At 42.4% G+C, this 26,110-nt stretch overlaps 2 protein-coding genes across 9 annotated transcripts in view; one reads left to right on the forward strand and one right to left on the reverse strand.

The window, feature by feature from the left end:
• ctsf (cathepsin F) lies at positions 1–25,771 on the reverse strand. 6 transcript variants are annotated; one of them, XM_061833996.1, is made up of 15 exons: positions 25,628–25,771; positions 8,743–9,000; positions 5,978–6,088; positions 5,314–5,395; positions 4,576–4,631; positions 4,339–4,411; positions 2,259–2,372; positions 2,010–2,158; positions 1,801–1,897; positions 1,639–1,719; positions 1,388–1,507; positions 1,080–1,144; positions 911–1,001; positions 634–692; positions 1–515 (listed from the first exon to the last, which is right to left on the reverse strand). In XM_061833996.1, the coding sequence occupies exons 2-15, from the start codon at positions 8,983–8,985 to the stop codon at positions 441–443; spliced, it is 1,416 nt and encodes a 471-aa protein (XP_061689980.1). In that variant the 5' UTR covers positions 8,986–9,000; positions 25,628–25,771; the 3' UTR covers positions 1–440. The 6 variants fall into 6 exon arrangements, with proteins under 6 accessions (XP_061689980.1, XP_061689985.1, XP_061689984.1 ...); XM_061834001.1 differs by lacking the exon at positions 25,628–25,771 and adding an exon at positions 10,524–10,745; XM_061834000.1 differs by lacking the exon at positions 25,628–25,771 and adding an exon at positions 9,720–9,860.
• The window catches only part of fnta (farnesyltransferase, CAAX box, alpha), a 35,333-nt gene continuing 19,502 nt past the window's right edge, over positions 10,280–26,110 (forward strand). For all 3 annotated transcript variants that reach the window (XM_061833992.1, XM_061833991.1, XM_061833993.1), the window contains exons 1-9: positions 10,280–10,419; positions 10,817–10,954; positions 11,350–11,500; positions 12,762–12,949; positions 18,306–18,378; positions 18,579–18,652; positions 24,638–24,704; positions 24,859–24,961; positions 25,033–25,170. In XM_061833992.1, coding sequence (XP_061689976.1) covers positions 10,379–10,419; positions 10,817–10,954; positions 11,350–11,500; positions 12,762–12,949; positions 18,306–18,378; positions 18,579–18,652; positions 24,638–24,704; positions 24,859–24,961; positions 25,033–25,170 — 973 coding nt within the window. In that variant the 5' untranslated portion in view covers positions 10,280–10,378. The remainder of the gene's footprint in view (positions 10,420–10,816; positions 10,955–11,349; positions 11,501–12,761; positions 12,950–18,305; positions 18,379–18,578; positions 18,653–24,637; positions 24,705–24,858; positions 24,962–25,032; positions 25,171–26,110) is intronic.

Genomic DNA, 26,110 nt, shown 5'->3' on the forward strand with positions numbered 1-26,110 from the left:
TAAGAATCCATTCATTTTATTTCTACTTTCATTTAATTCCAACAAAAGTTTCATTAATCAGCAAACAAGGGCTGAAGCGGGGAGATGAAAGTTAACGTTTCTTCAGCCAGTGGTAAGAAAACAGTAAAATTCTTAGCACACGTTGCCTATTACTAGTGCCTCATACAGTTACTGTCAGAGAAAACGACTTAAAAACAATGCTTGACATTTAAGAAATGAAAAGCACACATTCAATCTAAAATTTAAAAAAATCAAATTTCACTATATTATTTTTAACCTAGTAATAGTATCTGCGTATGCATTTTAAGGAAAACTAGTCTGTTTTAACAGTGAAAAGATGTGAGTACGGGTACATCATGCAGTCTGGCTCAGACATCTGCAATCACTGTGACATTATGTATCTGTGTGCGGGAGACATAAAAAAGTGCAATTAAATCTATTTAGTTGACAATAGCAGAAGAAGCCATCCTGTTGATTCCACACGCGTTGGAGCCCCTGTATAGGTAGTAGTAACCCTGTGTGAGGAATAAAAATAAAAAAAAACAATATTGTACAACAGATCAAATTTGATAGTTTTCAATGGTCATTTTATCATCCAAAAGGCTGCTCCTCTCTTCCTTGGGTTTGACTTACCTGCTCCCCATAGTCCTCACCCCAGCTGTTTTTGATAGCCCAGAATGGAATTCCCTTACCTGAAAAGAATGTTCCATTATGATGGATTAAAATGGCATAATATGAAATCTATTGATGTAATTATCATTTAATATATGAAACCTAAAATAAGATTAATACAATTTGTCCATTATGTGTCAATTTTCTTCTCCTGTTCAGGTATGAATCCATTCATTTGAACCACTGCACTACCAATGACCCAAAAAAGAAGTCAAGAACTTAGTAGAAAATCACTTACGATCTCCATATCCAACCAGAAGCACTGCATGGTCAATCATCCAGGGGTTACAGAAGATCTTAAAAGGGTGTGAAACACCCTTCCTGTAAAACTGCAAAATAAGTCCAATGAAAAGAATTAGACATACTTATGACTTCTCAACTACGCAAACACTGTCGGTTGGCTTTACCTGCATGGCAAAAGCATTCAGAGCAACAGAAATGGGGCCATTTTCAGCCAACCAAGCTGCAATTTCTGGGAGAAAGGAAATTAAAATGAATTCCACACATTACATTTGCTTTTCTGTATATTCAAAAGCATAAACATCCACAAACTGCACCAACCAATGCTGCCTTTTACAATTTCACATGATCAGGGGACACTTGTTTTTATAAATTAGCTTGTGTGTTTAATTTACAATTGAAGTTTGCCTTTGGGCATGTATTTTACTCTATTCATCGTCATGATTTTGTCTGTGCTTTGCTTTTGTGGCCTCACCATTTTCATCTTTGGACAGCTCCACAGAGCTGTTAATATAGGCAGCTACCTTCCTGGTGGTGAAGTCGCAATTCTGTTTATGGCCAGTATAGGAGTAGTCGCTCTCCAACTCCAAACCACCTTAGCCACACATGCAAGAGGATGATCATTAGATACAGTGGCGATATGAAACATTATTCCGACACAATCGTCGTTTTTTTTAACCAGAGTTAGGAACAACGGGAATCGGAAGCAGAGTGACTCATACTGACCAAGATTCTCAATTGCTTCATAAGCATTTGATGGCAACCCGCCTCTGCACGCCTGGTCCAGCCCATCGCAGTCAACCAGCTCTATTACCCAGAAATCAATAAAGCAATCATATCTTGCTTAGAATGTATTTAATGCAAACACATTTGGCGGCAAAACAATACCTTGTTCGGACAAAGACTGCAAAGTTCCGTTTTTCAGAAACCACTGTCCTTCGATGTTACCTGTGACCGAAAATGCCCAGCATGATCCACACATACCCTGAAACACACTCATACACACATTGGAAGATATATTAGTGTGATACTTCATCAGGTTGAGCGTTTCTTTAGTCAAATACTATTTAGTGCAACTCCGTCTTTTGTCATGGTACCTGGTTCTTAACAGGACTAACAGCGCCATGATCCCGCCAATCCCAGCTGGTGGGAGCAGAGCTTCGGGCGGAGGGTGCCAATTTCATTGGTCGCTGAAGGGTCCACTGGCTCAGTAGCGGGTTCAGGTAGGTAGAACGAAACTCTTCCTCTGAAAGCAAAGGGAAAAGAAATGAGTTCGATCATGACGATTTTATTAAAGAAAACATTTTGTGTCTAGCTAGAAACAACGTGGCAGTATGTATACATACCAGTTAGGTCACTGAACTTGGTGACGCCATACTCGGCAGATCCTTTATCTAAAGACTGGATTTTTGCAGCGGTCTTAAAGTTCTCATGGAAGATCTGCAAGCGGCGGTCGGTCTCTAAACGCACAAAGTAATACATAAGACAAACAGATCGTGCATTGTGTATTTGAAAAAAATGAAATGATTTACCTAAATTGCCAACGAGTATGGTGGCAAATGAACTATTACTTGTATGTATAACTAAAACACAAGAATTATTTGCCCCATTCCTGATCTCTTTTTTTTTTTTTTGCGTATTTGTCACACTCAAAGGTTTCAAATTATCAAACCAATTTTAATATCATTCAGAGCCAACCCAAAAAAATACAACATGCAGTTTTCAAATGACAATTCAATTTATTAAGGCACACCAAAGAAAATCCAAATGTCTCCGACCCTCTGTGGAAAAGTAATTGCCCCCTGAACCTAATAACTTACGGGTTGTGCCACCCTTGGCAGCAATAAGAGAAATCAAGCGTTTCCAATATTTGGTGATGAGTCTTACAGATTGCTTGGAAAGAATTTCGCAGAATTATTTCAACTCTGACATATGGGAGGATTTTCTAGCATGAACTGCCCATTTAAGGTCACAACACGGTGTCTAATTGGATTTAAGTCCGGACTTTAACATGCCCACTCCTTGTCCTGCTGCATGATGAAAGAGCGCTTGAGTTTGAGGGCACAAACTGATGGCCGGGTGTTCTCCTTCAGGATTTTCTGTTACATGCCAGAATTTATTGTTCCATCAATCACAACAAGTTGTCCCGGTCCAGAGGTTTAAAAGAAGCCCCAGACCATCCCACTGCCACCATCATGCTTCTCTGCTGCCATAATGTTCTTTTTATCAAATGCAGTGTCATTTTTATGCCAGATGTAACAAGCCGTACACTTTCCAAATGATTCAATTTTTGACTTGTCAGTCCACAGAAAGTTTCTCCAAAAGTCTTGAGGATCATCACGATGTTTTTTGGTAAATGTAAGACAAGCCTTTCTATTCTTTGCTGGTGACAGAGGTTTTCTCCCGGGAACTCTCCCATGAATGCCATTTTTGGCCAGTGTCTTTCTTATGGTAGAGTCATCATCACCGACCTTAACTGAGGCTAGTGAGACCCTGCAGCGCTTTAGATGTTGTTCAAGGTTCTTTTGTAACCTCCTGGATGAGTTGTCGTCACATTCTTGGAGTAATTTTAGAGGGTGGTCCACTCCTGGGAAGGTTTCCCACTGTTCCCAGTTTTGTCCATTTGTGAATAATGGCTCTAACAGTGCTTTGCTGGAGACCAAACCCTTGGAAATGGCTTTAAACCCATTTCCAGACTGATGGATTTTTTTCTCCCCCCCCCCATTTCTTCTAAAATTTCTTTGGATCGTGGCATGACGTATTGGTTCTTGAGATTTTGTAGCCTATTTTACATTCTCTAACAGATTCTATTTCAATGATTTCTTGATTCAACAAGTATGGTAGTAATCAGGTTTGTGTGTGGCATGTGAAATTGATTTCACCTTTATTAAAATTTAAAATTAAAATTTATTTAACAAGGATGGGGGCATTTATTTTTTCATAGTGGGCCTGAAAGGTTTTGTTGTTTTTTGTGCCTTAATAAATTGAATTGTCATTTGAAAACTGCATTTTGTATTTCCTTGGATTATCTCTGAGGGATGTTAAAATTGGTTTGATGATTTGAACCCTTAGTGTGCGATAGATATGCAAAAAAAAATAATAATAATAAAAAAAAAACAACTGAAAACAGGAGGGGGCCAAATACTATCGCACAGTCCTGTAGACTTACAAATGAAAATCCAATAATGCAGGTCTCTGGGGTTTTTTTCCACAATAAAACATTTTAACATTTATCTACTGTACTTGGTGATTGTCTGTGTTATCATAACTACGAACAGAAATGTTATATTCCTTCACCTTTAATTTGCTTTTTTTTAAAATTTTCTTTATTTTGTGGCATCATCTAAATGATTAACATTGTTCTCGAACCTGGAGATTTCCCCACTTCCCTCCACATGCAATGGAATGTAGAGAATTTATACTCACCCTCCTGGGTACTATAGACCTTATTGTATTTAACCATGAAGTCTTTGAAAAGGCCCACCAACTCCACAGACTCCTGATGAATAAAGAACAGGCAAACATGCATGCTCAATCTTATCCTAAACTTCAACTTGATGATTAGAACTATTTACTTAAACACATGAATAGATAAAAGTGATCAGTGCTGTACTGTGCTGTGCTTGTTGTCTATACTGTCAAGAGATTTAAGCATTTTTTCACCTCTGTATGCTGGTCAGGGAAAGCGTCCTCAACTGTAGTTGTTTCTTCTGGTCCAGCTGATAAGAAAGAAGTTGGAGTAAATAAGTAACTTAATATATAGCACTGTACAAAATGTTTTGGCCAAAATTGATTTGTTGCTTTAGCAATACAATCAATATACATCGAATACTGCACAGCACACTAAAGACTGAACTGTTAATATCAAAGTAAAAGAATTAATACATAATGCCAGATTATGTACTGTTACACATGTTCTGGTTCAGCAAGGAGGAGGAATTTAGAACAGACAATTCCACTAAAGCCACAGTAACTCAAAATGAGTGAAAATAAATTTGTATTTCCAAAGTTTTTTTCCTTCACCAATGCTCTATCCCTACTTTAACCGTGATTCTGTGAAATACATACAGTATGCTTCTTCTACTTGGTGAAAATGGCTGCAAGGTCACGAAGGCTACTTACAAAAAAAAAAAGTCAATTGTGGCCTTACACTTTTACACAGTTACTGTAGTACTGTACACAAGGCAGAGCTACCACAAATACCAGGGACCTGTTAATAAATAATCAGGAATTTTGTCATTCCCTTCATTTTTTAGGGTCAAGGTACACCCTGGACTGGTCTCAATCTCAATTGCAGGAAACATAATGTGTAGGATATGCCAAATACTTTCACAAGGCACTGGATATTTAAAATGATGTTGCACCTTACATTGTCAAAAAAATATAAAGCTTTTTTCTTACCTTTTGGTTGGCATTTCTGTTTGAGCAGATTCGAGGTTGCCTGCCATGGTATGTCCCAGATTTCAAACACACATACCTCAGTCTAGAAAAACAAACAAACCAAAAAAAAAAACATGCAGTTTGTTATGTGGAATAAATTCCATGACTCTCTTTAAACTGTTTCTCAGTACGGTAGCTAGTCACTGGTGGAAAGTCAACATTTACATGGGGCTGTTTTATCCTAGTGGGGTTGCAAAAACAATGAGTGCCAAAAATAGCTGAGTGTGCATACCTGTGGTGTAATGAGATCTGACAAACAAAAACAAAGACATTGCTGAACATCCATCCATTGTCTGTATTGCTTGTCCTCAGTATGGTTGGAAGCATCCTGGAGCCTATCCCGACTGACTCACCCTCAACTGGTCGTTAGCCAGTCAAAGGGCACTTATAAACAAAAAACTCACTAACATTCACACTTGGGGGCAATTTCAAGTCTTCAGTTAACCTACCATACCATTTTTCAAATATGGGAACACACAGGAGACCCTGGAGAAAATCCGCTCAAGCATGAGGAGAACATGCAAACTTTCTCAGAACTGTGAGGCAGATGTGATAACCAGTCAACCACCGTACAGCCTCTGCTGAACATTAAAAAAAATGAACTAAACTAAAAGAGACAGCCTACCTTAAGTTGTTGTAACTCGGGATAAAAGTCACAAGTACGGAGCATCGTGGATTTCTTACATTGAGTATTGCTTATCTCCACCATTATAGTGTAGCGGATTCCCTTAACCAGCTGGAAATAAAAAAGACAGCATTTATTTATTCATTCATTCATTCTGATTTAACAAAGAAAATCCTTTTCTGTATCATTTAGACAGACATTGTTTTGATCCATGCTTGTCCAAAGAAATACTACAGCCACACTGAAAAACTACATATAAGTTGTAATGAGGAAAAAAATATATACTTGCTCGAAAAATATTTATACTGTTTAACTAAAAGATGGTGTATTTTCCAGATCAATGTTGTGATATCCAGAGAATGACGTTGTATCTTGAGCATACCATACTGTGAGTGAGCTCAATGTAATTACAGATTACATCATAGGTACAGGAACTTGTGCAAACTATCGACAGCGACACCCAAATCTGTGTGATTCTTTCAAAAGAATAGAATAGAATAGGATTCTATAATAGGCACCAACTTTAATCCAAAAAATATGACTCTTAACCTTGGAAATGGATTTTCTACAAAAAAAAAAAATTAATCATTGTACGACTCTATATCTTCAAAATTTTAAAAAGATACAAACATGAAAATATACTAATGTCAGAACAATTACAAATTCAATCTTGAAAATATCCCATTTATCTCATATATGTACAACTTTATTCTCTTAAAATTCTTACTTCATTGTTGAATATGTGACTGCCTACAAAATAGATGACTTAGATGAAACAAAATTACAGTTTCAATCATTATCCAATTATTCTTGTACATTTATGAATTGAATTTCAGAATTATTTGTTGAAATCTCCAAAATATAAGACTTCACATTAATAAATTTATAAATTTAACAATTATTTGACTTTATATGTTGCAGGTATACAAAATATTTTTTAAATATATACAATGTAAATTCAAATTATGAGGGGTTCCCATACTGTGGTACGTGGGCCCTGTTCAAACTGTGGACGACGTGACTGTCAGACATGCAAACACAAAAGGCATGACAAAAAAAAAAAAACATGGTACAGAGAATTTGTTTCAAATTTAAAATAAATTAAGAAATTTGAAAGACTGAAAAGTACAATAAGGCCATATAAACACATTTTATTCATGCTGAAAAACATGTACACCGATATAAAAATTTAAGATGAAAACAAAATTTGATGCATTTCTCTGCATTTTTGTTCTGGCCTACTACTTGGGTAAGCCACCTTCACCTGATGTAGTAAAAGTACCACTACTTATTAATAGCAGAAGTGGCGGAAGTGATATTCTCATCTTATCTTTTTTTATCCCGAGCACACAGGCAGAACCTCACGCGATGCGTTCACAGATTAGTCTGCTGCATTGTAAAATTCAGAAATTAAGTTTGTGTGTTGATGGTGGATGTGTGCAATGGATCTATCTACTTGCCAAGGTTCAAGGAGTACCAAAAAGCCTATGATGACTGACGACAAATGAGAACCACTCAGCTGGAAAAAAGAACTTTCCATCACAAAAATGTGCAACTTATTCTCATAACTTTAGAATTATAGAACTTTTTTATCTTGGAAATGATCCAATTTTGTTGGCTCAAAAGTACATATTTGTGGAAAATTACAATTTCAAATTTGAAAATGTACAATTTCATCATCATAAAACAATGACTATTTCAGTATTTAAAAATTTTTTTTTAATCAAGAAAATTTATGACTTTGTTCTCATAAAATTACTACTTCAACCATTATTTAGATTTGGAAACATTTTCACAATAAAAATATACAACTTTACCATCATAAAAATTATATTAATTTGTACAACATACAACTTTTCAGTTATGATGAAAATGCATACATAAAATAAAATCATGTTCAATTTCAAAACTATGGGACTTTTTACTTGGATAATATCCAACTTTTTTTCTAAAAAATACAGGGACTAGTTTTTCTGAAATTACAACGATAAAACAATACAACTATATGCATACATAATTACGTCAGAATTTTATGATGAAAAAATACTTTAAAAAATATATAAAATGACCACATAAAATAAACTTTATTCTTGTAAAATTACCATTTTCATATATCAAATGTGAAAATGACTTCAATATAAAAAAGATGACTTAATGCAAAAAAAAACATCTAACTGAATAATTGCACTTATGCATCATAAAAAACTGCATCGTTTTAGCTCAAAAAAATTGACTATACCATTTTCAATTCATCTTGGAAAAAAGATTCATATTTTTAAAAGAATTCTGTCAAAGATTTATGACTTGAACCTTGAAAATATACGACGGCATTTTGGCAAATGTATTTTAATCTTGTTTTAATCTGGGAAGATCGCTCTATTAGTCTCTTAAATTTCTCTCCAATTCCTCCCTTCATTTTAGATTGGATTTACTTCTTATAGTTTTTAACTGGTAATCTGTTGTCCCTGTCGGACTCCTGCAGTTGCCAACTTTTGTGTTGTTGAACTTGATCTGTCATGTGATTGCAGCATGACAAAATATTTCACTTCTCTGAACGTCAGTCAAATGATTTACTGTTAAGCATAACCTGAAAAACCGAAACTCGAGTTCCAATATTTTTTAAACAATTATTTTCCTTGAAGGATTGCATTGAGGTCAATATGTGCTACGCAACCTATTTATGATGTCATTTTAAATGGACATCACTGTTGTGTACAGTAAATGTAAATATCCACGAAGCGCGTGCGTGCGTGCGCTCGAAGTACCTGCTTGGTGGCGGAGATGAGCCGGCTGACTTTGCGGAGGTGCATCGCGTTGGAACCCAAGTTGTACCGCTCCTCGGCGAACTGCAGAGCCTTCTTCAAGCCAGGATCGCCCTCCCTCAGACGGACAGCAGAGCCTATACGGCCGCCGATCGGAGGCCGTTCCGTGTCCTCACCGAGCCCCAGCACAGCGCCGAATACTGCGACCAAAGCCACGCAGACAAAGGCCTGACAACCAGTCGCCATGTTGTCTCCGATGTGCTTAAAGAAGAAAAGAGGATGTGCGTTCAGTTATAGGGCGGACGACTTGTTTTGCTGCCGAAACAACCGACTTTCGACAGCGAGCTCTAACAAGAAAGGTTGTTGCCAAACAAATCCCGGACCGCTCTGTGGGAGGAGACAGTGGAATCAGCGAGAGGGGCGCATTCAAGAACACTCAAATTCACGTACTGTTACAGACACTCACTCAAAATGCTGCCTTTGGTCAACGGTTTGAACCAGTAACCTTAAAGGCTACATAATAATAGTAATAATAATAACATAAAACAAAAGGAAATATGGGTAACATTTAGCTGGTCATGCTTGATGGATGTCTTTTCACATAAAAACAAAATGCCCCCGACATTGGTATCGGAATATGATTAAGCGTGCGGGGTGTGTTCACTAACAACCACCGCCACATTTAGCATCGGCCTACGTCTTTATGTACACGGGAAGTTATGTAACGTTTAACCAGTTACCGTCGTATTGAATACCTGTTGATGGAATCATCCAAAATTAAAAGTGATCAAAAATAAAAAAAATATTTGTCTTACTTTTCGGAAGTGATTGCAATAGTTAAATAACTAACTAATATCACATTACAACAGAATAACTTGTAATTGTAACCAAGTGCATTTCCAAAGCAATCTTCCCAACAGCTGTAGTGTCCACATGGAAGTACAGTACTGTCCTTTAATTTGTGGATGAAGGATACTCACGAGAAGACAACGCGCGTCGTGTGAAGGGAGTATTATTTTGAAATGAATAGATCAAAGCCATATTGTGGGGTTCAGTTTCACATTTTGCATTGTATAATAATCTGATTTCGCCGAAACTTTGCGTATTTAGGGATAGTAGACGTCCACAGGTGATTTCATATTCGACAGTTCTCTTGACTGAAGAGGAGGTTGAGGAACAAGTCAATCGCCATCAGCAATGCCAATTGATTTTGTTCAGTTTTCAACTTGGGTCATGGCCACATTGTATAATTTTGCTTAACATACACAGGAATACAGTACATATACAGTGTTAAAATTGTTTCGTGGCTGTTAGCTCATTGGTCATTTTATTTTGTAGGGTTTGGTCCGGAAGTGAAAGGGCTAAGGTTATTGGCGCAAATTATCATTAGCATTGCTAACCGAACCGACATTTGAGCTAACTCGAAAACTTTTCCCTTGGCTTTTCTTAAAACGTTTCAGCTCAAATTTCGTCACATCTTCGAGTGAACAGTAACTGGCGCAGGGGTGTGTTGCCCGGGTGCACTCGAATAAACGAAACGTTTGTTTTTCTCTTCGTGATGACGGATTTATCTTTAGCGAGAAGGATCTGGTTGTTTTTATAGCAGTGTATTCTCGAGTAACGCATTGACTTGACAGACATGGAGACTCCGGTTATTGACGAAATGGTTGACTTTCGCCGGTAAGTCAATGAAGGGTGACTGTATTACGTAATGCAAGCTCCCACGTTTCCCCCCCCCCCCCCCCCAATATTTGTAAGTTGCATAATTTCAGTACAGTAATTACCTTTGCGATGGTATCGTCTTTGCTAAATACATTCCAATTCGGGCGATCTAATTTCGAATTGAGCTAACGTTTTTATACGAATGATCAAACTTGTTAAAAGTGTTGTCGTATTACGCTTGCGAATCACACGTATTGATACGTGTCGAAAGTGTCAACTCAACGCAATACTCATTCTGTGTGGTGGTGGATTTTCAGTAATTATATTAAGAGCAGTAGATGTCTATAAAGTGCCTATTTAGTCATTTGTACATGTCATGTTACAGCCCTGTTTATTCCCATTTATTTTTGCACAGGTTACCCAAAGATACACTTGTCCTGATACTGTTGATGATTTACTTTCCAGTTGGCATTTGTTTGATGTTACTACGCATTTTTATCGGCGTCCATGTATTCTTAGTCAGCTGTGCATTACCAGAAAGTTTTCTAAGAAGGTAGGTAACTGTACATTATATACACAAGATGTTGACTGTTGTGTTCTGTGCAACAAGGATTTCCTCAAGGAGCAAATGTGATTTTTGTAAATAGTGGTATAGTATGCACGTTTTGATGCTTACTCACACTAGTCATACTATTTTGGGAGTGAAATGTAGCATGCATTTGTTTTGAGATTATCCTGAACAATGTGTATAATGTTATTGTACAGGAAATACTTGCTGAACGGCTGTCTTTCACAACTACAATGCCTGAACTACATTTCCCCACATGGGTTGCTGTGTTATTAGCTGCTGACTTGTACATTCAGGCAGCTAATGAGACAAATTTTCTTTTAATTTTGTTGAACTACTCTTTTCAGGCAGTATCTGTTTTTGTTTCTCTCTCCTGACAGATTCATTGTGCGAGTTATGTGTTCCGTCTTGGGAATGCACGTGAGGCAGCAAAATCCTCGATCTCGAGACAAAAATACCAAACTTTACATATGCAATCATGTGACAGAGTTTGATCACAACATAATCAATCTCCTGACCCCTTGCTGTACTGTGAGTCATTTTCTTTTTCATGTCCTCCTTCATGTCTACTCATCATTTTTACTGAATGTGCAGTGAGACTCCTGAGGTGAAGCATATTTCTCAAGTGTCCGAACATGATCTCAAAATTTCTCATTGAAAATTAGAACCCTTGACTAAATCTGTTCCAAGATCATATTGTTGCCTTTTATCACTTGGACAGTATAGGCATCGCCTTAGTTAATGTTCTTCAATGTCGCGAGTTAAAGAGATAATAAAATGTAAGTGTTCACACAGCAAACTACATGCCCTCGCCTCCTTATCTTATTGTTTACGACAATGTAAACATGAATAAAGCTTAGAGTGCAAGTGATCATCTGTTGGATTACAGAATGCAGTAGAGCTCATGATCACAGTCCTTTAGACTAGTGTTCCCCAACCTTTACTGTGCACAGGCACCGATTTTTATAGGAGAAAAATCTCACAGCACATTAGGAAACCAAAAATATGTATACTGAATTAATGATGGAGTGTGGTGGAGGAATTGGTAAAGTCATTGACCTCACAGTTCTGAGGACCGGGATTCAAATCCTGGCCCCGCCTGTGTGGAGTTTGCATGTCCTCTCCTGCTTGCGTTGGTTTTCTCCATGGACTCCAGTTTTCTTCCACATCCCAAAAACATGTATTAATTGGAGACCCTACATTGCCCCTGGGTGTAATTGTGAGTAGGACTGATGTTTGTTTCTATGTGCCCTACGATTAGCTGGCAACCAGTTCAGGCTGTACTCCGCCTACTGCTATACAGCTACAGCTACAGATAGCTGGGATAGGCTCCAGCACGCCCGTGACCCTTGTGAGGATAAGCGGTTCAGATATTGGATGGACGAAATAAGGATTAATTTTTTTTAGTTTACCCACAAATAGACTTCCTTCGTGTGAATTTTTAGCCGGTTTGCATTGACCATAACGCTGATATACAAGAAGCCAAAACATATTCAGGAAGGATGGCAATTATTTGTACCTTCTAACCTTCTTCTTCTGGACTAACTATTAATTTTTTTCTGCCTGTCACTCTACGTCACTGACATAGATAAATGAACAAACATGTATTTGTAATTATTAGGTAATAGATTTTCTAACGAATTAAATGAAATTGTGATAATTGGCCGCACTAACCCTGGTGATCTCTCATAGCATACGAGTGTGGTATTGCGCCCTGGTTGGCAGTCAATGGTTTGGTATTATTCTTACATATATACAAATAACGAACCATTCTCTATTCCCTGATCACCAGCCCCAATTTGAGGGATCCACAGGTTTTGTGTGCTGGGCCAGAGGCTTCATGGAACTGCACTCTGCATTTGGCAGAGGAGCAATAAGAGAGTCACTTCAGAGGTATTGCTCCACTGAAGGAGTTTCACCATTGCTTCTGCTCCCTGAAGAGGACACCACAAATGGGCGTGCTGGCCTGCTAAAGTTCAGGTCAGTGCAGTTACTAGAAGACTCTTGTCTTAAAACTTGATCACCTTGCGATACATCTGAGTTTTGGGTGCGTGTGCATTTTTGTATACATGTCTATCTTAAAGGTAAAGTGTCATCCCTATAAACATTCAAAAATAGATATTGTAATGAAAAATACATATGAAAATTATTTTCTTAAATGTCTATACGAAAAAATAAATGTGAGCGGAGAGCGCGTCATCCATGCGCAAAGTTGCAGAAGTGTCATTCTCCGACATCCAAGTGGTTGCCATATTTGCTGCATCTTCAGTCCGTGACGTCACCAAGACATTCGTCAATCAAAACACGCGGTGGACCCTACTATGGAAGACGAACACGCCCCTTCTGATACGGGAGCTCTTTTCGAAAAGGAGAACATCACACAACCGAGTGAAGTTACCGGGACAATATTACACTATTGTTTCGAGCCATATTCAGATGATATGCGATCACGGCCAAACCGCCTCCCCGTCCCATCCACTTCCGCGGCGAAGATGAGCCATCGCGGCTCATTGCAGCTGGCCGGTGTGGCTTATTTTCGGCACCGACGTGGCTTATAACGGAGCCGAGCCATGCTCCTTTAGCGGGTTGTTCATAGCCGCTGCAGTACACGATGAACAACACCGTAAAGCCGGGGCGCTTTACTGCGTTGTCGTCGCACGAGGCAGAGCCGAGTCGTGCTGCTTTAGGGGATTGTTCATAGCCGCTGCAGTACGCGATGAAAAACACTTGCGGGGCGCTTTACTGCGTTGTCGTCGCACAGAGCTGAGTGAGGCAGAGCCGAGCCGTGCTGCTTTAGTGGGTTGTTCATAGCCGGAGTACACTGAAAAACACTGTCGAGCTGGGAGGCTTTACTGCGTTGTCGCCGCACGCGGCTGAGTGTGGCTTTGTCGGCTGCGTTCTTCAGAGCCACCGCCGTTCGCAAGCCCGACCCTGCGCCTGAGCCACTGTGGCTCATTTTCCGCGCCGTGGTGGTTTATAATGGAGCCGAGCCGTGCTGCTTTAGGGGGTTGTTCATAGCCACTGCAGTACGCGATGAACAACAGTGTCGAGCCAGGGCGCTTTACTGCGTTGTCGTCGCACGCGGCTGAGTGAGGCATTGGTGCTGCGTTCTTCAGAGCCGCCGCCGTCCGCGAGCCCGAAGTGCAGCCTTCGCTGGCGAAGCGACGCAGCAGCCCGACGTCGTCCGACGTGCACATCGACACATTTCGTACGCGGATCTTTTGTTACGTTATGAGGGAGCGATTACGTGGTCCGCCCCAAACTATTATTTTTTTTAGGAGCTGTATACACACCTACCTGTAATTTGGAACCCACGAAGCTCTTGTCCTCTACACCCGTGCAATCAATTTTTCACTACAGACCGTGTCTCTTGCAACCTTATGAAGGGTAAATCCATTCGCCGAGTGATCAAGCAATGTCCAGCTATGCAATGAGCCGGCATTTTGGCTAACGTGAAGGAACAACGAGCTACCTTCCCGGAGGTAAAACTAATGGAAACAAATGAGTCCACTTGGGGGCGCTTCTGTCCTTTACGTCACTTCCTGCTTCTTCTTGCAAACAAATCCCTCGAGAGGATTTTCATGGCGGGAGCTACAAAAAGCTGTATATGTCAAAATCATGTTTTGTGGTGGAAAAAAACGCATGGGCCCATATTGGCTGCCGTTTTTTCATGAATAACATACTAAAAATCATCCATTTCATGACAGTGGCCCTTTAATGATGTTCGACACCACTTTTTTTCCAGCGCGATACCAGTAGGAGTAATCTCTCTTGAGAGCTCACTTAATTTCACCAATACTGAGTACCTTTCAGATATAAAATTTCAAGTGACACTTGAACACAATTGTGAATTTCTTCCTTTGTGATGTATATGATAATTCACAGATGGACAGAACAGCTTCCACTCGCACAAAGACAATAACCGTGTCCAAAATCGTTTACTCACTCCATACTCCCCATGTTGTCTTGCACTTTAAGGTGGGATACATAGTGAGCGCATTCATAATAACTTAGGACTCTGTTAATGATGTGACAGCTGTTGCACATTAACAACGTAGGATGTTACGGTGGATTAAAAAGTAAATAAATTGGACATTATTCAAATGAAATTATTTTACTATACCTACTGTAACAAAGTCATTGTTTTCACCAATACCACTAAAGTCGTCATATTCAGTATCGGAATTGAAGAGCCTCAGAACGTCTCCGTCACAAACCAGTTTCTCAGTCGCTCTTCGTGCAATTTTCATATCGAAACTCAGTTACTGCTGAAGTTGTTATGTTCTCCTCACGTAGCAGTCCAGCCTTTCAAATAGTTGATACTTTTCCAATGCTTCACGCTTCCTTTCTGATTTTTGACATGGTTTCATGTTTTTTGGACCAAGCAGTCATGAATTTTGATCCGGTTATGCACACGAGAGTGTGAATAAATGAGAACTGAAAAGAAAATGACAGCACCATGTGCTGGATAAGACAGAGCACATATATTTTGTTAAAAAAAGAAATAAATAAAAAATAACCTACAGACCCTAGTTCTGAAATGTGGGAAATTGGAAGCACAACATTTTTGTACGCCTTATTTCAGCTGCTGTCCACGCAGTGGATCGTCTTGTTAGAGAAACTGCATTGGGTGGAACACGAGTCCGTATCACCAGCAGATCGATAGCATCAATCGCATTAGATGATTTAGTGCAGGGGCACGCTGTACAGAAACCCAGTTTGCAATGCTCTGACCCGGATACAGGCTACACTAGTTAAGAAGAATAAAAAAAATAACTTTTGGGTTCAGATGTGTGTTGTGGCATCCAGGTGAGGAGTAAGGAGACAAGTACAGTGAAGAAAATAAGTATTTGAACACCCTGCTTTATTGCAACTTCTCCCACTTAGAAATCATGGAGGGGTCTGAAATTTTCTTCATAGGTGCATGTCCAATGTGAGAGAGATAATCTAAAAAGAAAAGAAAAATGTATTTTTTTTAAACGATTTATTTGTGTGATACAGCTGCAAATAAGTATTTGAACACCTATTAGCTAGAATTCTGACCCTCAAAGACCTGTTAGTTCGTCTTTAAAAGTCCGCCTCCACTCCATGTATTATCCTGAATCATATGCACCTGTTTGAGGTCGTTAGCTGCATAAAGACACCTGTCCACCCCATACAATCAGTATGACTCAAACTTGTAACATAGCCAAGACCAAATAGCTGTCCAAAGACACCAGAGACAAAATTGTACAACTCCACACGGCTGGAAAGGGCTACGGAGAAATTGCCAAGCAGCTTGGTGGAAAAAAGTTCCACCGTTGTAGCAATCATTAGAAAATGAAAGAAGCTAAACAAATGACAGTCAGTCTCAATCAGAGTGGAGCCCCATGCAAGATATCACCTCGTGGGGTCGCAATGATCCTTAGAAATGTGAGGAATCAGCCCAGGACTACACAACAGAACTTGGTCAATGACCAAAAAAAGAGCTGGGACCACCGTTTCCAAGGTGACTGTTGGTAATATGTCATGGTTTGAAATGATGCATGTTACGGACGGTTCCCCTGCTTAGACCAGCCCATTTCAAGGCCCATCTTAAGTTTGCCAAAGACCATTTGGATGATACAGAGGAGTAATGGGCGAAGGTTTTGTGGTCAGATAAGACCAAAATTGAACTTTTTGGTCATAATTCAACTAACCGTGTTTGCAGAAAGACGGATGATGAGTTCCAAGAACACCATCCCTACTGTGAAGTATGGGGGTGGTAGCATCATTCTTTGGGGGTGTTTTTCTGCACATGCGACAGGATGAGTGCACTGTTAAGGAGAAGAGAACCGCGGTCATGTATTGTGAGATTTGGGGGAACAACCTCTTTCCCTCAGTCAGAGCATTAAAGGTGGGTCGTGGCTGGCTCTTTCAACATGACAATGACCCGAAGCACACAGCCAGGAAAACACATCAAGGTTCTGGCATGGCCTAGCCAGTCTCCAGACTTAAACCCAATAGAAAATCTTTGGAGGGGGATGAAACTCCGTGTTTCTCACCGACGGCACAGAAAACTGTCTGATCTGGAGAAGTTTTGTGTGGAGGAGTGGGCCAAAATCCCTCCTGTAGTCTGTGCAAACCTGGTGAACAACTACAGGAAACGTTTGACCTCTGTAATTGCAAACAAAGGCTACTCTACCAAGTATTAACATTGGTTTTCTCAGGTGTTCAAGTGCTTATTTGCAGCTGTATCACACAAATAAATAATTAAAAAAGTCATGCATTGTGATTTCTGGATTTTTCTTTTTAAATTATCTCTCTCACAGTGGACATGCATTTACGATGAAAATTTCAGACACCTCCATGATTTCTAATTGAGAGAACTTGCAATATAGCAGGGTGTTCAAATACTTATTTTCTTCACTGTATGTCTTTCATTTAGTTGTGTAACATTGTGATGGGACTGTTTTGATGTTCTGATCCGTGATTGCTGTTGGCATATATGTGACCCCATACACAATTTAAAACTAACAAAGGAGAGGTGGACAGTGGCTTCTTGGGCAGAAAGAGTAGAGTAAAGCAGAGATTTTAACTTAATGTGAGGACTTTGAATGTTGGGACTATGACAGGAAAGCTTGGGAGTTGGTTGACCTGGTGATTATGAAAAAAGTTCATGTTTGTCCTGGAGAGCTGGGACAGGAGGTGTAAAGACAGTACGGCTTGAAGCTTATGAGCAGGTTTAAAATTATTTTAGGATGCTATAAATGGAAAGAAATTGTGTAGGGATATTTTTAAAAGGAAGAGTTAGGTAATGTGTTGGAGATGAAAAGGGTGTCAAATCGAGGGATGAAACTGGAACTTGAAATTACTGTCATGGAGAAAGCAAGAGACAGACTGTAAATAGGAGGTCAGCTTGCTACAATGTGCCTTTATGTGCACTTGTGCAGTGACACGTGTCAGAAGAGGCCAGGATTGGTCAAACCGACTGTCAGTTGTATGGGCCACAAGTGATGAGGTTTTTTTTTTTTTTTTTTTTTTTTGTGACGAGGGACACGCGGTCACGCGATCAACCAAAACTGCCTCAGCAATTGACTAATTTGAACCAGTAACGTTCCAACTGTAAGGATGACTTGCTAACCAAATGGGACATTGTGTTTGTAATTTATTTATTTATTTTTGTGTCATGGTAAAATGACAAACTATACACTGCAATTAGCCATCCATTTTCTTATACCACTAATCCTGTTCGGAGTTGTGGGTAGCTTTAGCCTATCCCATCTGGCTTCAGGCCAAAGGCTGGTGATTGCACTTGTACTGGTCAGCTGTCAATCACATGGTTACATGCAATCTAATCTAATCTTTTTCTTTTCAGTTATTGGCCCTTTTCTCTGACTGACTCCATTCAGCCTGTGGCCTTGAGGGTGGCAAGACCTCTGATTTCTTTGGTAATATATTTTGACATTTCTAGGTTTCAGTGTGCAGAGATGAAAATATAACTGTTACGGATTATTTTCAAGTGCATTATATTTTATATACTGTATGTTGTGTGTTCCTTGCTTTAGATATCGCAATTATCTTGCCATTTAGATGCTTAAAAAATGTTTGCAGTTCAACAAAATAATGTATTTATTTATTTCATCCGCAGAGCACGCCTGAGACCAGTTGGTTGACAGAGCTGTTATGGACATTTTTTTCTCCATTTACAGTGTATCATGTAAGGTACTAAATATCTTATATCATTATCTCTTTCTTCTTGGTTAAATCATCAAAACGTACAGTACGTATTTTTCTTTATGGTAAATGGACGTTGTTTTTATAGTGCATTTGTATCTTCAAGGTACTAATTAAATTGCTTTTACTCTTCTACTTAATTTTCTCGGTCAAAATGATTGGTACAATATAATAGACAAGTAACATATTCAAAGGACCAAGACCAACTTTGGCTGCAATCTTGCTCAATGGGCTGTAAGGTGTTATTTTCAAGAGTGCAAACAGATAGAGGGAAGGGATCACATTTTTTTGCATAAGTACTCTCCTGACTACCTTTCTGATCACCCTTGCTGTCGTGGTCCAGTCTTTTGGAAGTTCTTCCTGTCCACCGTAGGCCTGTCTCACCTCTTTTTGAAAAGATACACAACACTCTTTCTTTTTCAGCTCCCACCATATGCTTGTCATGGTTATCTGCTCTTCTTTTGTCTTCTTAATCTTCCTCCCCAATCCCAGAGTCATTTCTTCCACCAGCATCCTATGCTGTCTAACCAACTCTCCCCTACCACTACCTTTATAGTCAGTAACCTTCAGATTACATCGTCTGGACAAAATGTAATCCACTTGCGTGCATCTACCTCCTGCCTTCTCTAGAATAAAGATTTCACCAAAGCCACTTCCATCATATTTACAAAGTCTACTACCATCTTCATGTTCTTCAAAGTTCCTTTCCTGGATGCGAACTTTACTCATCACTTCTTCACCTGTTTCCCTCACCAACTTGTCCATTACAATCTACACCAGTAAAGACATTCTCTTTGTTTGGGAGACTCAACTGCAGTACTCCATCTAACTCCTTCTAGAATTTCTGTTTCACTTCTTGGTCACATTCCAATCTTAATTTTAAATTTCAGACGCATCACTCAATCTGGTACCAGTCACCTCCAAGACATTCTTAGCTGCATCTTCCTTTGAAATAACAAGCACGTGTCTCTTTAACAGGCGCTAATCCATCAGCCAAAATCAATAAAAATGAAACGTTGCATTGGGGAATACAAAATGAAGCTATTTGGCAATATATTTTTACCTTTGGAGTATTTTGTCACTTTGAGACATTTATAATGTTTGAAAATATCAGAAATCACATGATCGACCCTGATTTTCAATCACATGACAGGATCAAGACATCCTTTGAAAAGCCTTTTTTTTTTTTGGGGGGGGGGGGTATTTAAAGCAGAAATCTGCCTGAAGTTTTTGCCGTTGGTGCATGTCCACTGTGAAAGAGATAATCCAAACAGAAAAATCCAGAAATCACAATGTCTGATTGTTTTTAACAATTTATTTGTGATACAGCTGCGAATAAGTATTTGAACACCTGTCTATCAGCTAGAATTATGACCCTTAAAGACCTGTTAGTCTGCCAAATCCACCTCCACGCCATGTATTATCCTGAATCAGATGCACCTGTGTGAGGTCGTTAGCTGCATAAAAACACCTGTCCACCCCATGCAATCAGTAAGTCTCAAACTTGTAACATGGCCAAGACCAAATAATTGTCCAAAGATACTGGAGACAAAACTGTACAACTCCACACGGCTGGAAAGGGCTTCGGAGAAATTGCCAAGCAGCTTGGTGAAAAAAGGTCCACTGTTGGAACAATCATTAGAAAATGGAAGAAGCTAAACATGACGGTCAATCTCAAATGGAGTGGAGCCCCATGCAAGATATCACCTCCTGGGGTCTCAATGATCCTTAGAAAGGTGAGGAATCGGCTCAGGACTACACGACAGGACTTGGTCAATGACCTGAAAAGAGCTGGGACCACGGTTTTCAAGGTGACTGTTGGTAGTATACTAAGACATCATGGTTTGAAATCATCCATGACACAGAAGGTTCCCCTGCTTAAAACAGCACGTCAATGACCGTCTTAAGTTTGCCAGTGACCATTTGGATGATACAGAGGAGTCATGGGAGAAAGTTTTGTGGTCAGATGAGACCAAAATGGAACTTTTTGGTCATAATTCCACTAACCGTGTTTGGAGGAAGATGAATGATGAGTTCCATCCCAAGAACATCATCCCTACTGTGAAGCATGGGGGTGGTCGCATCATGCTTTAGGGGTGTTTTTCTGCACATGTGACAGGAAGACTGCACTGTATTAAGGAGAGGCTGACCACCGCCATGTATTGTGAGATTTTGGGGAACAACCTCTTTCCCTCAGTTAGAGGATTGAAGATGGGACGTGGATAGGTCTTTCAACATGACAATGACCCGAAGCACACAGCCAAAAAAACCAAGGAGTGGCTGAGTAAGAGGCATATCAAGGTTCTGGCATGGCCTAGCCAGTCTCCATGCCTAAACCCATTAGAAAATCTTTGGAGGGAGCTGAAACTCTGTGTTCCTCAGCGACAGCCCAGAAACCTGTCTGATCTAGAGAAGATCTGCGTGGAGGAGTGGACCGAAATCCCTCCTGTTCAAATACTTATTTGCAGGTCTATCACACAAATAAATCCTTAAAAAAAATCATACATTATGATTTCTGGATTTTTCTTTTTAGATTATCTCTCTCAGAGTGGACATGCACCTACGGTGAAAATTTCAGACCCCTCCATGATTTCTAAGTGGGAGAATTTGCAAAAAAGCAGTGTGTGTCACGTCCCATCTGAACGAGAGGTAGGACCCAAATGCAGGAACTCGGAAGACGCAAGGTAGTTCAAGAAGAGACACATTTATTGTATGCCGAGGTCGGGGATCGAGCAGGCAGTCCGGTGCAGCAGCGGTTGTTGGGGCGTCGGGCGAAGAGAGCAGATGAGTGGGCAGGCAGTAGTCGGTACACGGGGAAACAATCAACGCAGGCAGAAGTGTCAAGGAGTCAGGCTTACAGGGTTGGTCGGAGAACGGACGAAGGTCGGTACACACAGGTTAAGTCAGGAATACGAGAGTGCTGGAACGGGACATAAAGCTCAACGAACTGGCGGCTGACCAGTTGTCACTGGGTCCTAAATATACGGGGGATGATCAGGCCGCATGAGGCACAGGTGTGTGCCTCCCAATTAGCGCACCCGCACAGCTTGTGCTGGAGCGGCAGGATCATGACAGTACCCCCCCTCAAAGGCACGGCTCCCAGACGTGCCTTAACGAAAAAAAACCACACAATTAACACAGGCAGGGGTGGGTGGAAGAGGGTCCGGAGGAGAGCACGCCCCCCCCCCCCCAACCCCAGACTGGTGACCATCCAGGCCACCAAACACGAGGCGTCCGGGTGGACAGGTCAGGAGGACGACCCGGACGCCAAGCACCAGGGTCCCCACGGGGCGATTCGGGCGGACGACCTCTATGAGGAACCAAACGGCGAGGCAGGAACCAGAACGAGGCAGGCAACTGCTCTGGATGAAAACCTCCCACGCCGTGGTTGCGAGACGACCAGTGATTTGTCGCCAACGAGGCCAGGTCCTGAAGCGGCTGGGCGAACTCAGGAGTGAAGAAGATGATTGAGAGCAGGACCAGAGCCATGACCGCCACCCCGAAGTCTCTCCAGCTCCTGGGTGGCTCCACAGAACTCCCCAGCTCCTGCTGGACAGGGACGTGAGAAGGCGGCGGCGAGGCCAGTACCGCCCCCTCCTGGACAGCGACGTGAGAAGGCGGCGGCGCCGCCAGTACCGCCCCCTCCTGGTCAGCAACTTGAGAAGGCGGCGCCAGTACCGCCCCCTCCTGGTCAGCAACTTGAGAAGGTGGCGCCATTGCCGCCCCCTCCTGGTCAGCAACTTGAAAAGGCGGCGCCATCGCCGCCCCCTCCTGGTCAGCAACTTGAGAAGGCGGCGCCATCGCCGCCCCCTCCTGGTCAGCAACTTGAGAAGGCGGTGCCATCGCCGCCCCCTCCTGGTCAGCAACTTGAGAAGGCGGCGCCATCGCCGCCCCCTCCTGGTCAGCAACGTGAGAAGGCGGCGCCATCGCCGCCCCCTCCTGGACAGGAACGTGAGAAGGCGGCGCCATCGCCGCCCCCTCCTGGTCAGCAACGTGAGAAGGCGGCGCCATCGCCGCCCCCTCCTGGTCAGCAACGTGAGAAGGCGGCGCCATCGCCGCCCCCTCCTGGTCAGCAACGTGAGAAGGCGGCGCCATCGCCGCCCCCTCCTGGTCAGCAACGTGAGAAGGCGGCGCCAGTACCGCCCCTTGCTGGTCAGCAACGTGAGAAGGCGGCAGCAGCATCACCAACTCCACCTCCTCCTGGACGGGAGCGTGAGGCGGCTGGGGAACTGTCGCCACCTCCTGGACAGGAACGTGAGGGCGTGCCCGTCGCCGACAGAGCAGGAACGGGGAGCGACCGCGGGCCGGTCGCCGACAGAGCAGGAGTGTGGAGCGTCCGCGGACCAGTCGCCACTGCCACTCCAGAGCACGGACGAGAAGCGGCTGTGGAGACGTCGCCACCTCTTGGACAGCAACGTGAGGCGGCGTCGGGTCGGTCCCCACTGCCACGTGAGCTTGCACTGCATCCGTAGAAACGGCAACGTGGGCGTGGCTCGGTGGCGAATCCGTTCCCAGGGCAACGTGAACCTGAGTAGGCGGAGAGTCAGTCGAAACTGACACGTGGGCGTGTCTCGGGAGCGGGTCAGTTCCAACTGCCACGTGAGCTCTGCTCGGAACCGCCAACACTGCGACGTGCACTTGACAAGGGGGCGGGTCGGTCTCCACGGCAGCGTGAACCTGAGTCAGCAGTTTGTCCGTCGCCGTTGCGACGTCAGCGAAGCTCGGCTGGTTCGCCAATCGTTGCCGGACCTGGGCCGTGAGAGCCGCCAATTCAGCGCTCTGCCTCTCTAACTGCGCCCGCATTTCGCGACAGAACGCCTCGTGGTTTGGCGGCTCCTCCTCCCTCTGGGCTTGAGGCTTCGCCACCAGCTGCGGGTCTGCCGGTCTCACAGTTGCCGGCGAAGAGTGGGAGGACGGTGTCTTCGTTGCCGCGCAGCGAGAGACACCAGGGAGCGCCCGGCCGGGGCGTCTCCTCTGGCCGCCACGCGGAGGTCCCGGGTAGATGGCCAAGCGGGTTCCCTCGTACCGATAGGTGCACTTGGATCTACCGGGCGAAGTCGCTCGGGTGCTGGAAACGCGGGAAGACGGGGCAAACTGACTGGGATCAAAAGCCGGGCAAAGAGACTCAAAATCAAAGTCGTCGGAGTCGTACTCAGGCAGCCGGGCATACAAATCACGGTCCTCCTCATATTCCGAAAAGTCAGAGTCCAGAAGAATATGAGGAGCCGGGCGGGTCGTGTTCGGGACGTATTCATACCTCGCTGGCGGAGCGTAAGACACGGAAGTGGAGGACATCAGGGAGCCTACCCGGATTGGGCAGGCTTGGTCCTCCGGCAGACGGTCTACCTTGCGTCGGTCCCGGCGACGCCGGGTCTTTCCTGCTGGGTCCTGTATTGGCCAGTTCGTTCTGTCAAGTCCCATCAGAACAAGAGGTAGGACCCAAATGCAGGAACTCGGAAGACGCAAGGTAGTTCAAGAAGAGACAAGTTTATTGTATGCCGACGTGGGGATCGAGCAGGCAGTCTGGTGCAGCAGCGGTTGTTGGGGCGTCGGGCGAAGAGAGCAGATGAGTGGGCAGGCAGTAGTCGGTACACGGGGAAACAATCAACGCAGGCAGAAGTGTCAAGGAGTCAGGCTTACAGGGTTGGTCGGAGAACGGACGAAGGTCGGTACACACAGGTTCAGTCAGGAATACGAGAGTGCTGGAACGGGACATAAAGCTCAACGAACTGGCGGCTGACCAGTTGTCACTGGGTCCTAAATATACGGGGGATGATCAGCCCGCATGAGGCACAGGTGTGTGCCTCCCAATTAGCGCACCCGCACAGCTTGTGCTGGAGCGGCAGGATCATGACAGTGTGTTCACATACTTATTTTCTTCACTGTATGTCTGTCCGTACATCACAGTTTAGTTGCACTCACAAGAAAATGGACAAATTATTGTCCAATTTAATTTTCTTTTCTTGCCTTCAGTTGGTTGCCACCGGTTTCTCGACAAGATGGTGAGTCCTCCCAGGAGTTTGCCAACAAAGTCCAGGAGGTAAAGCCAAAAAAAATAAAATAAAATACAAGTCACTTGAATACTTGTTAAAGCCCAGTTGCAGAAATCTTCTAAGTGCAGGAAAGAAATCCCTCACTGGTCGGTGGTTGCCTGCCAACAAAAGTGTGTTTACTATGGGATTTTGTCTTTGCAGTTGCTCGCCTGTGAACTTGGCTTGGTCTCAACAAAGATCACTAAAGCTGACAAAGCTGAGCACATCAAAAGGAAACGACATGCTGTGACGCAAACATCTTCAAGTAAGCAAATGGATGCAGACAAACATCATTACAATGTTTTTGTATTTTGATTGATGTATTCCTCACTTTAGATATAAGACCTGCATCTATTGGCTTGGGTTTTATGGTGCAGGGTTTGGGACCAGATGAGCACGGGATAGCTATAATGGCCCAGCAGGTTAAAGATGTACTGCCTCACATCCCCCTGAATGTCATCACAAACGACTTAGGTATGACACTGTTAGCACATTTTTACTTTGGAAATCCTCCTTGTGCTGTCTTGTAAAATCTAATCTTCATTGATCTGCTCCAACATCATATCCCAGATTCACTACTTCCTCTCAAACACAACCGTTTTTTTTTTGGGTCCACTTAAATACACAAGGTTCTTGTAATAATAATGACGTAGAACTCAGTGGCCATGTATTTCATCAAGTTTAGCGAACAAATACCATGAGTGGTTGTTTTAAAACATTTCTGATACCTCGCTCAGGAGTTCGGTATCAAATTTTAATAGGTTCGTCGGAGATAGGCACTCAGAAATGAAGACAAGACACACTTCTGGCTACCAACAATTGGCACTTTATTGGTCCCACACAGAAATGGTAACACAAGCACAAGCACAAATCACGTGGTATGAAGCTAAGTAATATCCAACCAGCTCTTAGAAGAATATACAGCTCTTACCGTGCGCCAATAGGAGGGAGAGCCAACACTCCAGGTAGAGCAGCTTCAATACCGGCTGGGCGTCCGTACGCAACCCGCAGCAGACTCTACCGAGAGTATCCAAAGTTCTCCTTTTATACTCTAAGCGTGTGCGGAAGGAGGGGTGAGTGGCCAATTCATCCCGCCTGACGCCACACTATTCTTTGTTACCAACAGATGGCGTGGCTCAACATCATACATAACAAAGACATCTTTTATGACATTGCTGGTTATCCAAACATTCTTTTATGACATTGCTGGTTATACAAAGCTATGGAGATGATCTTTTAGGTTATACAACACGAAGCTATTGCGAAACATCTTTTAATTATGGAAAAACAACACAATAAAATTATTCTTACTTCAGTGGTTATTTTATCGCATACTGTTGACTTGTGGTGCATTTCATTGCAATTTTAAAACTATTTACAAAAACAAATACATGTAAAAGTAATGTTTTGTTAA

Source organism: Syngnathoides biaculeatus, chromosome 11 (assembly GCF_019802595.1).
Source record: "Syngnathoides biaculeatus isolate LvHL_M chromosome 11, ASM1980259v1, whole genome shotgun sequence".
NCBI classification, from domain to species: Eukaryota; Metazoa; Chordata; class Actinopteri; order Syngnathiformes; family Syngnathidae; genus Syngnathoides; species Syngnathoides biaculeatus.